Genomic DNA, 15,475 nt, shown 5'->3' on the forward strand with positions numbered 1-15,475 from the left:
AGTTTTAGAGGTCTATAAAGCATAAAATAGAACCTTAAGGAGGGCTCATAACCTGATAAGAGGTCGTCAAATGATAACAGTAGAAAGTTGACCGAAATGGATTCAATTGGGTCTAACTAGGAAATAGAGAGAAGGAGATGCTTGGAGGAAGCATGGAGATCTAGAAGGAAATGGTGGCCTTAAATACACATAGTAGTCACGTGTTGCTATCTTCTTCTTTATGGTGGTGCTGGTTGCATTCACTGAGTGCAGCACTCCAACATTTTCTACTTATAATAATGTTAGACTGTCTACAGTTTACCATGGGTAGAAAATTGTTGGCACTAGTTCTACCCATGTGGAGTTTTTTTCTACCCACGCCGAGCTGTATCCCCAATCCATTCCGGGGTTCTACCCACGCGGAGTTTTTTTCTACCCACGCCGAGCTGTAAGCCCCAGTAATACACAGCCCCTTTTACACGTGCTGCGGGGAGTGCCTGCAGGCGCATCCCCACTACCTACGCCTTGACCCACAAGGACTATGCTTGTCCTAAAGCTTACCAGGATATCATGGTTGACTAGGTGAAGAAGGGAGGAGTTATGCTATCGATAGAGGAGTTTGAGATAATGCCAAGTAAAGGGTATTTACTGTGCACTCCCATTCTCTCTTTTCAAACCCTGTCGGATGCAAGAAGTTCCTCGGCGGACTTACCCTGATAATACAAACAAAAGAAGAGGAAGCATAAATGAAGTGGGTGTAATTTCCCTGGCATTACGGAATACTCCGTACTGTATCTCGAATCAGGAAATAGAAGATGGTAAGCAAGCCACGTGGGGTGGGGGCAGCCTTGGAGACAAGGCCGGCCTAACCGGGCGGGTAATTAAATCCTCCATGAAATATTTGAGTTTTATAAGATTTCATTTGAAAATGCCATAGTAGACTTTATAGATATATCTGCCTAGATGCCTTTAGATTTCTCTGTTGTTGTAAATAGGTGTATTTACCTTCTTTTTGTTTGCTCTATCTCTCTATTACAGCTATAGCAATTTATATTTTTGGTTTTCTCCTGATGGCTTGCCATACTCTACCACTTGCTGACACCATGTGATTCTGACCAGATATCCTGATATAAAGAGCCCCGCTTAATAGCCGGATTGGAATATGATGCATTTGATGATGAATTCTGGAATTGCAGGCGCTCTTCCCCTTTCTCGTATGAAAGCCCGGAGATGCGCTGAACGTGTTGATTTATGCGGCCCACAATTTCCCCCATGGAACATAAAAAGAAAGGCACAAATAATTGGCTAAACAACTCTGGGTTTGGAATTTTGAAGTAGCATGCTGGTATGGCTCATGACTAGTAAATTCAGTACACACTCTGTTTTGGTATTTTTACTCGGGATCATGTCCATTAGTTTTACTTATCCTGTCTTACTACCTTAGCGACAACGAGGTACTTTCAACATACACGCAACCGTTCATAACGCAACCTGCTACACCAAGGAATCTGTCGCCGGTGCAGTAGTTCTCAAGGTCAAGGACGTTTTATGCGACCCGACATTATCACTAGGCAGTATACAGCGTCCGTTTCAGTTGGTACGGCGTAGACATTGGCTCCCTGGTCCTGCGAGTAGGACATAATTTCTATAAATGGATAAAGTGGTTCCACGGGGCTGCCTGATGCGGTTTATGGACGTTGTAGATACAGAGCCTTTGTAGTGAACGAGGCCTTCTTGGTTTCTGTGGTATTAGGATGTACAATCCATGTAGACGACGACTCACCAGAGGTGGTAACTGAACCATAGCGAGTACCATCATTAGGGTTTAGTAGTTAGTACATGAGATAGTGCTTTCAGTATATGGGCTCTGTAACTTTGGCCTTTGAGAGTGTAGGATCTCCAACTTGAGCCACGCCTATCAAGAATTACCAGAGCAATACCATGAGAAAACGATCTTAGAGACGGTGGCATTCGTACCATCAGCGTAGAAACCGACAATCCACTACTGTTATCACCATAGGCATACAGATAGAAAGTGTTTTCTATTCCTCAGCCTTTGGGGTTGTTGAAAGGGTGTGCGGTTGCGAGTTTCTCACTGCCACACCGAATCAGAAGCGGGAGAGTCAAGGAGAAAATCATATTTAGAAAAGAATTCGGCTCTTCAGCATTCATGATTGAACTGGCAGATACGGATTGATATGTCTCTGCGAAAATTTCTTGAGGCTATGGGATTTGGCTGCACTCTTCGCAATGGGAGAGTGGAAGCGATATATCAGGGAAATTTTGGTTCCTTGTAGCACATCGATTATTACAGCTCCCAAGTTGCCTCGGACTATCAATCCCTCCCGATCCCCTCCACCAGGTCGTCGCTGGGCCCACCCACCACGCCATTACACCGGACCTTTCTTATAACTAGCTGCTACCCGAATTGCTGATATCACACAAGCTTTTTTGAACATGTGTTTCCAGCCAATAAATGAAGCTTCCAATTCAACTGTTACTCTAGAGGCCTCTAGAATTAGGACCCCCCGACAGGAAACACGAGTAACGTATATCTCGAGAAGCCCCAGACTGAGACATAGTGGAGACATTGTCTGCTCGTCATCCAGCCGCGAGGGCCCACTTTAATTGGGCCACGAAGTAATTTCATGACCATATACCAATCCATAGCACTACCGAGTGGTATATTAGTTCATCTAAAACAGTCAGATGGGTGTTCTGAAGGTGGTGGTTGGACAGCCCTGTCGCCCATATCTCAATGGATGCGAGTAGCTGGAATCCATTCATTAGAAACTCCAGGTCGTGTATGGTACATGTTGTAGTTCCGGTATCCCCGATTTGGGGTTATTTTTGTGGCATGCAGGTCTAGGGTTAGCTTCTCGTGGTACGATATGTTCTCGCCGGTTTGGTATATTCCCCAAAAAGATTTTTTTTTTTTCCAGTGTGCGTTCGTTCTGATATAAGAGTCGAGTTGCACATGGTAACTTTCACTCATTCCAGGGCTGGGTGTATTCCAACCGTCCCCTTCTCTCTCCTTTATCCTTCATTATATTTCCTTATTTCTCCCATTGTCTTTGCTTCAGTGCAAAACTTAGGGCACTATGTTGCCTCGCGTTCTCCTGCTCTTGGTATATGTTGCGTTCGCCACTGCGGCTTATGTGAACTATTACCCTGGTATGAAAGGGGGTTATAGGCACGAAATATCTCCTCTTGACTCCAATGCTGGCTACAATTATACCTGCAGTGCAGATCCACATTCACACCATCCAGAAAAATCATGTAAGAAAGGGGACAGGCATTGTATCAACCACAATACTACCTCAATTACAAACACAACGATTCCTACCTCAACTCCTTGCCCCGGCAATACTCGCGAGGATAGATCACGTTGGTGTGACTTCAGTATAGATACTGATTACTACACTGACGCTCCCAACACAAATGTCATACGCGAGTATTGGTTGGAAGTTGATGATGTAATCGTCGCCCCCGATGGCTATCCACGACGAGCAATGGCTATCAATGGGTCAATTCCAGGACCAACGATATATGCAGACTGGGGAGATACGGTTGTGGTTCATGTTACAAATAACCTCCATGAGTCCAAGAACGGGACTAGCATCCATTGGCATGGTCTCCGTCAAAACTACACCAATCAAAATGATGGAGTGGTCTCAATTACTCAATGTCCCATAGCTCCTGGCTCGTCAACTACCTATAAGTGGCGGGCCACCCAATATGGCACAACTTGGTACCATTCGCACATTGGACTTCAGGCCTGGGAAGGTGTTGCAGGGGCGATCGTTATTAACGGCCCTGCAACTGCCAACTATGACGAAGATAAAGGCACAATACTTTTGTCGGACTGGACCCATCAAACGGTAGATGAGCTGTATCTTGTCGCTCAGACCACTGGCCCCCCAAAGCTACCCAATGGATTGATTAACGGGACCAACGTGTATGGGTCAGGTTGCAATGCTACTGGATCTCGGTTTACAATGAAGGTTAATGAAGGCACTTCGTATCGACTGCGGCTTATAAACGGGGCTATAAATTCGCATTTCAAGTTCATGATTGATAATCATACTCTAACTGTGATTGCCATGGATCTTGTGCCAATTCAGCCCTACACTACTGACTCTATTAGTATCGCTATGGGTTCGTTTTTAGACACCCCAATAAAAAAAGACTCCATGCTAATGATTTCACAGGTCAACGTTACGATGTCATCGTAACTGCTAACCAAGCTTCCACTGCCAGCTCATTTTGGCTCCGTGCTATCCCACAGGAGGCCTGTTCAGCGAACGAGAGCGTTGACAACATCAAGGGTATCTTCTATTATGGAGATGAGCCCACAATACCTGAGACAAATCCCTGGCCCTTTAATAATAGCTGTGCTGATGAGCCGATGAGCAGCTTAATCCCCCATCTTGATATGATAGTTCATTCCCCTGACTGGGAAGCCGTCACTGATCTTACTGTTGGGAGGAATAAAGCAAACCTCTTCAGATGGTACCTGAACAGCACAACTATGGAGGTATTTTGGGATAACCCGACACTGCTTCAAATTGCCAATAATGAGACTGTATTCCAAAAATCAAATGCAGTGATTTCCCTCCCTAACGAAAATGAATGGGTGTACCTTATTATCAATACCAATCACAAGGATCCCCATCCCATCCATTTGCATGGCCATGATTTCTTTGTTCTAGCCCAAGGCGCAAACCATTGGAATGGTTCTCTGGTGACACAGAACCCTCCACGCCGGGACACTGCAGTTCTGCCTGCGTATGGCTACTTGGTGATTGCATTTGAGACGAACAATCCGGGAGCCTGGCTGATGCATTGCCACATTGGCTGGCACCTCTCAGAGGGCTTGGCTTTACAGTTCGTCGAAAGCTATCATAAGATCGAGCATTTGATCGATTATGATATTTTGAAAGAGACGTGCGACGCTTGGACAAATTATGATGAGAAATATCATGTTAAGGAGGAGGATTCGGGTATATAAGCGAACGAGATGGGTTAGGGTTTACGGTTTATTGATAATTCAGCAGATATACACTGATAATGCCTCGTGAGTGTATGTAGCAATCAATCAAGTATCTTGCCTTTCCCTATTCTAGTATTTCATGATACACATGGTTTTTCAACAAATATAGCTAAGAGTTGTTTGTCCACTGGCAACAGATTTTTTAGCTTTAACCTGGAGTAAGATATTAAGGATTAACCTATCCCCCCCAAAGATAGCCAGATTTCAGTTTTACTACACCACGTGTGGAATAATGTGATGCCGATATACAGTGTCATGAGTTGTGGGACTATACATATGTAGTTTATATCCGGATTTCGGTGGAAGTTGGAATAAAGCGCGAGTATTCCGAGATCTAAAACTACGGAACGCGCTTCGGTGCGGCTGTCTTGCTGATGCGCGTAGGGCTCTAAGCTTCGTTAATCATAAGCAAGCCGTAGATAAAGTCTAACCCTAATACTATAGGCAAGGGCCGTTTACAATTCGGCTTAATGGAAATTCCCATGGAAAGCCATATATTCCATTTTCTGCCAATGCCAACCATGTCGTGTCTACTCCCAGTCTTGATACAATGCACATGTTTTCAGGGGTTTACCGCAGGAATTGAGGCCCAGAGGCTTTGTAGATTCTTCTTGAATCTAGCTAGCTAGTGACAACAACCTAACCACTCCAAGATGTGAAATATCGCAACCCTATTGATATAACCTTTTCATCAAGCATATCCTGATTTCCAAAGGTAAATTGGCCGCAAAATGCTCAATTAGGGAACTATACCTCTGTCGTGGACTCAGATTCTTCTTCAGAGTATAGTTATCCTTAACCAATAATTGACAAGTTTAACGGTGGTCATTGCCAGATAGTGTTAGTTCTCAACTGGATTACCAATAGCTGGCCTATGTTTCCATCTAAGCTGTAGTTTTTTTCACGTACCTACGAGCTACAAGAAATGATTACAACCATTCCCATGAATCGGTGCTCGAAATCTGAAGAATCCATATCATAGTTTTCCGTCATGTATATAACATATAAATCTTCCTACGTCTAGATACACCAACGGAACTGTTGTCGCCGTGTAAACCTGAAAACCTCATATCCTATCAAGAATTACAGTGTCAGGGCTAGGCAATATCGTTAGCATGGTAATGCTGACCTATCTACTTCGCGTTGGTCTCTGCCCCAAATGGCGCCGTTTTATCACACAAAAGACTATTACACCTTTTTCTTCAAATATACCGAGTAATTTCGATGCGTGAAATAAGACGACTTTTGTCTAATAAGATAAGAGCTAGTATTGAGTGAGGGACGCTATTGACGCTGGACTTAGCTATATGATGGCTCCTGGGGACTGTCTCGCCGTCCTATGCCCAGCTCCCTATACTACGTTTCCAGTGTACCCTGAGAGCTCAGTCGAGATAAAGAACGACCTTGTAAAGCAAGGAAAGCCTCCCGATTGCTAGTATCCCAACCTAAGAACACCACCGACTATGTTCCTCAATTGCCGGGTCTCATTACACGAAGGCCGTGTATTATCTCCATGAACTACTTGCAGTCGGCGTCGTGCCTACACACCCCGAAGGCACCGTATATGAACGATTTGGATCACTTTCCCAGACCACACTGCCATCTTTCTTCTTTATAATAAACTTGTATTCGAAGGATGTCCCCACGGCCAAGCTAATTGTGACTCTCCATAACGGGTTGGAGGAGGTGTACGCACTAGCAGAGAGTGCAACAGCATCATCCGCATCCCAGTCACCAAGCTGTGCAATGGAACCAACCATGTATACCGTTTCACCGTAAGTTGTTTTAATCAGTTCGTCAAAAACTACGGACACTGTGGTGGCCTCTGTGCAAGGGGTTGTCGTTGTCGAAGTAGTCGTTGCAGTCGTTGGGGTGGTAGTTGTTGAAGTTGTCCCGCAGATACTGCTCCCCGATGTCCAGGATGATAGAACAAAAACTCGAGGTAGGCCAGAAACCATGGGGACTGCAAGGCGACCACTAGAGTCAACCTGAACTGAACTACAAGTGTATAGTTCTACAAGCTGCGAGCCCGCGGAGTACCCATGGTTGCTAAGCGAAAGTGTGGATGGCCCCGCAGTGGAGCCCAGATTGGAGAGGACCGTGATAACTTGAGAACCCTTAGATCCTTTTCTCATGGCAATTGTATGGCTGTCTGTGTAGAATGGAGTATTCTGTATGGCAGGTTAAATTGTGCTCGGTAGTATCTCCACTCAAAGACTTGATCACTTACGAGTGAAGTCAGGTACGAGGAATCCTTTGAAATTGCTAGTTTTCGAATGCTGTTCGTTTTCGCAATGAATTTATATAGCTCTGACGTAGTTGGGTACCCTGAGAGCCATATAGCTTCACGATTATGGGGGTCCGCTCCACCCGAAAAGTGCTGCTCTTGTCCGGCGTAGATGATAGGGATTCCATCTGTGAGGAATACGTAGGCAATCACGGCCTTGGCTTGGGAGAAATCATTCGTATAGCTACCGCTATTAGCATCAAACCTGCGAAGTGGGATTTTTTTTTTTTTTTTTTTGATGATTACCTTGCAAATCGGGGGTTATCATGGTTCTCGATAAAATTCCCGAGTAAGGTAGGATCTTTGCAGTCAGAAGCCACAGAGTTAATCATATGATAGAGATCAACTATGCGTCCGCTGGAGGACTCAAACGCATACAAGAGCTGATAGTATCTATGATAGATTAACAGGGAATTATGGTTCATGTGGCGGATACTAACATGGGGTAGTTTAGGATACCGTCCATATACTGCTGGTAAGGGCATGTATAAGCCGGATCTCCGTTGAGAACTTCTCCAACACAATAGACTCCGGCAGCTTTGGTATAGCCAGGCCAGAAGTCCTTCTCTACATGTTTAGTTGTATCGACACGCAATCCATCCACTTATTCACTGTTAGTTACCAGCTCCAAGATAACAAAATTAACGGGGAAAATCAAGATTAATTCCCTACCGGAGTAATTTGTGACGATTTCCTCAATCCAATCGTACCAAATGGTGCGCACAGCCGATGCCTGCGTATTGAGATCAGGTAGAGACACAATATTGTCTCCCAACCAGCAATTCTCAACATTGCTTTGGTTGTCATAGTTGGTTATTTCACAATATGAGTGAAAATATGATGATGAGTTGAATGGGGTGAAACTGCTGTAGTCGACTGCTGTGCCGGCGCCAGGATATCCCTAGTTGTAGGTTAGTGGTAGATCATCACGAAGTGTTCTTTATAACTGCAGGGGGACGAACCATGTGGTTTGCAACAACATCAATCATTAGGTACATTCCCCTATCATGGAGAGCCGTGGAGAGAATTTTTATATCATCGGCAGATCCAAAATTTGAATTGACATTGTATCTTTAAGAGGTTAATATAGTTCAGCAAGTTATGGTTTTCCTAACACTTACATATCTTTCTGCCAGTAACCATGATATGCCCTTCCGTGCCCAGTATCATCCGGAATCTGTTCAGTGATAGGAGAGATCCATATTGCGCTAAATCCCATTCCTTGGATGTAGTCAAGCTACTCGTAGATATGTTAAAACTAGAATTGGGACGGCATTTCGGTGGTTGGGTTCAAACCTGGTTAATGATGCCTTGCCAACTTCCTCCGCAATACTCCTGTAAGAAATATGAGTATCTCTGAACATAAGCTGGCGGTCGTGTATCTGCCACTTACGCGCTGGCTCACATCACAGGCAGCCGTTGTGGACCCATCAGTACGCGCGAACCGATCTGTCAGGAGAAAATATATAGATTGATTCCGCCATTCGGCTGGAGTTAGCCCAGTCACCTCCTTTGCAAGGAGTATCAAGGCCGCAATACATGATATAGATTGCATTTTTCGTGGTAAAAGAAATTGTATCAAATTAGGCTAAGGTGCCCTGACTGGAAGAATTGAGACGAGAACCCAGTGCGCCTTTATAGTGGCTTACCGTTCCCAGATTTATGTACATGGGCTTTTTCATTTTCAGCTCCACGAAAACCTTTAACTGCTAACTACGCAAAACCAAGCAAGTGACTACCTAGGTAGTTTTCCCCAAAAGAATGCATGTAACACTATAGTTTCGGAAGAGATTCTCCATCTATAGAATAGATTTTCGGCAGATACACTAATTCATAGTGCTGACGTCCTGTGTAGCGTCGCAATCTTTACATATTGCATGATTCTGCGAGTAATGGATTGGTTCGCTTCAGCTATATTCGAATAAACTCGGGAGAATGGAAAGTCTCATTTACTTGAAACCACATCCAGCCAATAAAGGCTTCTCGCAGGCACAGTTATCAAGCTGAAGATACCTAGGTATGCGGGCCTCTACATCTCATTCCGAACATTGCGACATCCACCACTATGAAAACAGCAGGGGGCGGGGGATTTGTGGGGTTTGCCAATACTCTGACAGATAAAAATTACATCTCCCAAGATCAGGTACTATTAGGCCTACAGGTACTTTGTTTCCAAAGCTACATGAAGTATAGCCGCCTTAGTCCAAGAATATGGTCATGGAGGCATGGCAAAGACATGGATGCGTCCAATCCTCATCTACCTACAAAGTGAGTTAGTTAGAACCCAGATTATCAATGTAGTCAGAGTTTTTATTATAGTCTAAACGCGTCAATTAGCATGAACACGCCACCTGATGCTGCGGATATTGGCCGGATTCTGCAACCAATACTATAATATCCCCCTGCACTAATATTAAGTTCATGTGTTCTTTGAATATATAAAGGTGTCTTGTGGTTGTATGATGGGAAATGTATGGACCCCACTTGTCTTGACTATATAGACATGGTCTAGGAATAACAAAAGAGTGCGTTCCAGGTTTTCGCCTAACCTACGAGGGAAAAAAAAAGGGCGGGAAATAGCATGCAGAGAACAGGAAATAATATATGAAATTCTTTAATAGCTGTTGGAGTGCTGCACTCAGTGAATGCAACCAGCACCACCATAAAGCAGCATCACCATAAAGAAGAAGATAGCAACACGTGACTACTCTGTGTATTTAAGCTACTATTTTCTTCTAGATCTCTATACTTCCTTTAAGTATCTCTCCTTCTCTCTATTTTCTAGTTAGACCTAATTAAATCTATTTTGGTTAACTTTCTACTATTATAGTTTAATAACCTTTATTAGGTTATAAGCCCTCCTTAAGATTCTATTTTATACTTTATAGATCTCTAAAAAACTCTTATTATATTTCTATACCCCTATATAGAAATCTACTACCTAATTAGATAAAGATCTTAATAAATATATTACTTACTACTATTATATTACTCTATCTAGGTAATAGTATATAGAAAATCTCTATAATTTAATTAAAATAGTAATTAAACCTACCCCTAGTAGATATTCTAATATCCTTAATTTATTATACCTACCTTTAATAGCTACTATCCTATTTACTAATAGCTAAAATCAAGTAATAAAGCTAAAGAATAGTATATTTAACTTAAGCCTAATAATAGTATTAAAAAATAATTTAAAATTTAAAATTTAGGCTTTATTTATATAAATAAAATTAAGACTTTATAAGATAAATAAATTTCTTAAAAATAATATTCCTAGATTATAATTTAATAATTTTAAATATAAATTATAGGAACTTCTTTTATAAATAATAGCTAGTTAAATATTATATTTAATAAGTAAGAAACTAGTAAAAAAACTATTAATAAATACTATCTTATATATCTTTATAAATAATTTTATATAAAAATTATAAAAAATAATTATTAATAATAGTTAAAGATATATATACTAGATTTAAAAAGAAGTTATTAAGATTAAATATAAAAATTATATAATTATTAATAAATTTATATTAGATTTTATCTAGAAAATAAATATTTTTAATAAATTAAAAATAATTATTATACCTTATTAAATAGTTACTATAATACTTTAAGAACTTAAAAAGAATAATATAAGTTTTATAAATTTAATTTTAAATAATCTAAATAATAATCCTATTAAAATAATTATATAAAAGTATTTTTATACTATATATAATATAATAAAGAATAAGATTTAGAAAAATTTATTATCTAATACTATATTTAATACTACTATACCTGCTATAAATATATTAAATTCTTAATTAATAATAAATAATAGAAGAAGATAATAATAATAGTAGAAATATATATTATTATAAAATATAATAATTACTAGCTATATTAACTATTAATTAAAGTAATTTAGAAAACCTAGAATACTATACTTATTTTATAAGAAGGAAAAATATAATATTAAAGATTACCTATATTTAGTAATTAATAAATAGAAGAAAGAGTAGAGATTAACTTTAATACTTTAGTACTTTAAACTACTTAAGTTAAAGAATAAAAATAATTTAATCTAAAGTTAAATTAGTCTAGTTATATAGGCTAATACTATTCTAGATACTAATAATTTTATACTATCTAGAGTTAATATACTAATAACTTTAATATTAACTATCTTTAAGAATAAGTAATTATATAACTCTAGAGTAGGCTATATAGTATATAATAATCATAATCTCTTTAATAATCTAATTAAAGATCTAAATAACTTTAAGAATTATAGTTTTATTATCTCTAATAATAAGATAGTATATTCCTAAGATTATAGAAAAGTAATAATTTAATTTAAATTAGATAATAGTACTTTAATATTATACTAAATAAAATATCTTTAGAATCTAAATATATTATATAACCTAATATTAGTAGAAAGAATAAAAGTAAAATTAGGAATTTATTTTAATTTAAAAAATTAATATATTTATAAAATAATAATAAATAAGATAATTAAATATATTATCTTAAATAATAATATCTTATTTTTAGTTCTAAATAAGATAGTAATTATACTTATTATATTAATAAACTTATTATATTAATAATTAGGTTATCTATCTATTAAATAATTAAAATATAATAAGGTAATACTTTATAATAATAACTTAATTACTAATAACTTACCTATTAATTAGAATATTAAACTATATTATAAAGTATATTAATTATTAAAATTAAAGAAAAAGATATCCTAAAAACTATAACTATATATAATAAAACTATTATAATTTATATATATAGATCTCCAAGAAATTAAATTAATTAGAAGAGATAATATTAGGTATATCTTACTAATTTTAGATAATTATTCTAGATACCTTTTTATATAATATTTAAAGGTAAAAAGTAAATCTTTAAAGGTATTAAAGAAAATATATAATAATTAGCTAAATATAACTAGTATTTATATTAAAAGAGTTAGATTTAACTTTACTCCTAAATTTAATAAATATACTAGGTAGAGTAAGGATTTTAGTATTATATATAAACTAATACTATTATAAATCTCTAAGGAAAATAGTACTATTAAATAGTTTAGTAGCTATATAATCTAGACTACCTATATAATATATATATAAGTAAAAATAGAACTAACTATATAACTATATAGTATAGATATAATAGTCTATATTTTAAATAAATTAATTAGAAAAAATAATAATAAAGAAAAGTTACTTATATAATTTTTTTATAAAAGATTAAATATCTTAATTAAAGATATTAATTTATAATATATTTATATATAGAAATATAAGGTATTTATAAATATTTTATATAAAGATAGGATTAAAAGTATAAAAATATTATCTAGAGTAAAAATTAATTAACTAGTTAGATATAATAAAGATTATATCTATAAGATATAATATCTAGATATAAAGAAGATAATTTAGTTAAAAGATATAATATTTAATAAAAATAATATTAATAAAATAAATAAAATATAATTATAACTTTCTAATAAATTAAAATTAAAAAATAATAATTTATCTAGAATAACTATATTTATTAATACTAAAAGAAAAAGAATAATTTATAATAAAATATTTTAAAATAATATTATTCTTTAAATCTTATTATTAGTAATTAATAATAAAGTTATTATAGGAAGAATTTAAATATTAATACTTAATCTAGCCCTACTTAAACTAAGTTTATCTAACCTAAAGGTAGGTACTAACTTAATATATCTATAGCTATCTATCTCTAGGGCTATTACTAAAACTACCCTACCTAATCTAGAGGCAGGTATTAAACTTATTATACCTAAGCAGCTATCTATTTCTAGGGCTGCCCCTAGGGCTATCTTTAAAACTACTAAGCTTATTATACTAGAGTAGACACTAGCCTCTAGGGCTATTTCTAAAACTATTATTAAGTAAAATAATTAAGTAATTAGCAAGAATATAGAAGAGATAGTAAGACCTAGTATAAAGAAATAATCTAGATAAAGTAAATATAAAGGAATAATTAATTATTTTACTATAAATAATCTATATACTAGTTAACCTATTTTTAAAAAAATATTAGTATTATAATTAATATAAAGGCTTTTAAAATTATTTTTCTAATATAGAAAGATTTTACTAGTTTTAAAATTTTCTAAAAATAACTATACTCTAATAACTCTAGATATACTAAAAAGGAAGTATTTAAAGACTAGAAAGTAAGTTAAATTTAATATTAGAAATATAAAAATAATTAATCTAATAAAGATATAAAATCCTACTAATAATAATATTAATAATAATATTACTATTTTATAGAGATCTTTAAAATTTATAAAGGATTAATACTAAAATATTTATTTTAAAGATAAGTAAGTAAAGTAATTATAGAAAGAGGAGGTAAAATAAAAATAATAATCTTAATCTTAATTTATATTATTTCTAAAAATACTTCTAGAAATATCTTATTTACTAGGATCTTATCTAAAGCTAGAAGAATTACTTAATATAATTACTATAGTATTACTAGATCTTAATAATTTTATACTAGAGATTAAGCTTATAAAGACTTATAAAATTAGAATCTTATAAACTTATACTTAAGTAATAAAATTATTATAAAAGAATTACTAGATATAAGTAATATAAAGTTAAATTAGTAAGTTTAAAGCTATTTAGACTTATAAATTTATACTATTATTAAAGGATATAAAGATCTTACTAGAAAAATAGGTATATAACTTAAAATTAGATATAAATAATAATATATTATAATTCTATATAAGATAAGTTATATATAGAAATTTTTAAAAATTAGATATAGATTTTAATTAAGTCTACTCTCTAGTAATAATAAATATTTTAATAAAGTTATTTTTAAGTATAGTTATTTATTTTAATTTAAAATAAATATAATTTAATATAGTAATTATCTATCTTAATATAATAATTAAGAATTAAAAGATCTATATATATTAACTAACTAGTTTTAATAAATAAGATAATATAATATATTTACTATTCTAAGCTTTATATAAATTATAATAATTAGTATTTCTTTAGTATAAGAAATTCCATAATATTCTAGTAAAAATTAGTATAAAGATAATTAATAAAGACCTATATTTTTATTATAATCTAGACTAGTAGCTAATACTTATTATCTATATTAATAATATAATAGTTACTGGCCCTAATAAAGTAAATATTTAATAATTTATAGATAAGTTAGAAAAATATTTTAAATTAAAGTAACTAGATAAGCCTATATAATTCTTAAGATATAATATTTATAGATTACTTAATAATCTAATATTAATATTCTAATATATATATATCTAAAAGATACTCTATAAATAGAATTTCTATAGTCTTTGGCTATATTATATACTAATAACTTTAGGATAGAAATTAACTAGAAAGATACTAGAAACTAGTAGTATTATCTAAGATACTAGTAATATTATTCTAGATATTATATATATTTTTACTAGTAAAGATAATATTATTTATTATTAGGAATTAACTAGATCTTTAAATTAGATTATTATTTAAACCTAACTAAATATTTAATATATAATAATATAATTATTATAAAGAAATTATAATTCTAGTAAGTTAGATTATAATATAATTAAATAAGTTTTTTAATATTTAAAGAAGACTTTAGATTATATAATAGTCTTAAGTTATTTAAATAATCTATTATATATATATATTAATACCTTCTATATAAATTATAAAGATAAAAAATTAATAAAAAACTTTATATTTTTTATATTTAGAGTACTAATTATATAGAGATTAGTAAAGTAATTACTAGTTATCTTAAATTTAATTATTACTAAATTTATTATATAGAATATAATAATAAAACTAGCTATATAATTATAAAAGCTATATATAACTATTAAATTAGAAAAGTCTATAAAAAATATTATATCTTTATATATTAATTCTATAAATACTATTATATTAATAAAGAAGCTAAATTATATATTTATACTTTATTAAATAGATATTTACTACTTTTTTATTAAAAAGATAATTAAAAATAATAAAATTTAATTATAAATAATTAGTAGAGAGAATAATATTACTAACAGGCTAATTAAAGTACTATTAATTATAAAATTTAAAGAATTTATT

At 34.0% G+C, this 15,475-nt stretch overlaps 2 protein-coding genes across 2 annotated transcripts; one reads left to right on the top strand and one right to left on the bottom strand.

Moving 5' to 3' along the window:
• Window positions 1-3,155: 3,155 nt before the first annotated feature.
• On the top strand, window positions 3,156-4,990 carry tpcJ (oxidoreductase tpcJ; the record flags this gene model as incomplete). The annotated part of the gene is made up of 2 exons (XM_040894209.1): window positions 3,156-4,137; window positions 4,191-4,990. The coding sequence occupies 2 exons, from the start codon at window positions 3,156-3,158 to the stop codon at window positions 4,988-4,990; spliced, it is 1,782 nt and encodes a 593-aa protein (XP_040749357.1).
• Window positions 4,991-6,283: 1,293 nt separating this feature from the next.
• P175DRAFT_0503862 (putative alpha-amylase) lies at window positions 6,284-8,935 on the bottom strand. The gene is made up of 9 exons (XM_040897712.1): window positions 8,713-8,935; window positions 8,616-8,654; window positions 8,441-8,556; window positions 8,282-8,390; window positions 7,992-8,220; window positions 7,760-7,922; window positions 7,566-7,712; window positions 7,263-7,503; window positions 6,284-7,203 (listed from the first exon to the last, which is right to left on the bottom strand). The coding sequence occupies exons 1-9, from the start codon at window positions 8,872-8,874 to the stop codon at window positions 6,538-6,540; spliced, it is 1,872 nt and encodes a 623-aa protein (XP_040749358.1). The 5' UTR covers window positions 8,875-8,935; the 3' UTR covers window positions 6,284-6,537.
• Window positions 8,936-15,475: the final 6,540 nt, after the last annotated feature.

This window comes from Aspergillus ochraceoroseus (assembly GCF_002846915.1).
Source record: "Aspergillus ochraceoroseus IBT 24754 chromosome Unknown P175scaffold_8, whole genome shotgun sequence".
Lineage (NCBI taxonomy): Eukaryota > Fungi > Ascomycota > Eurotiomycetes > Eurotiales > Aspergillaceae > Aspergillus > Aspergillus ochraceoroseus.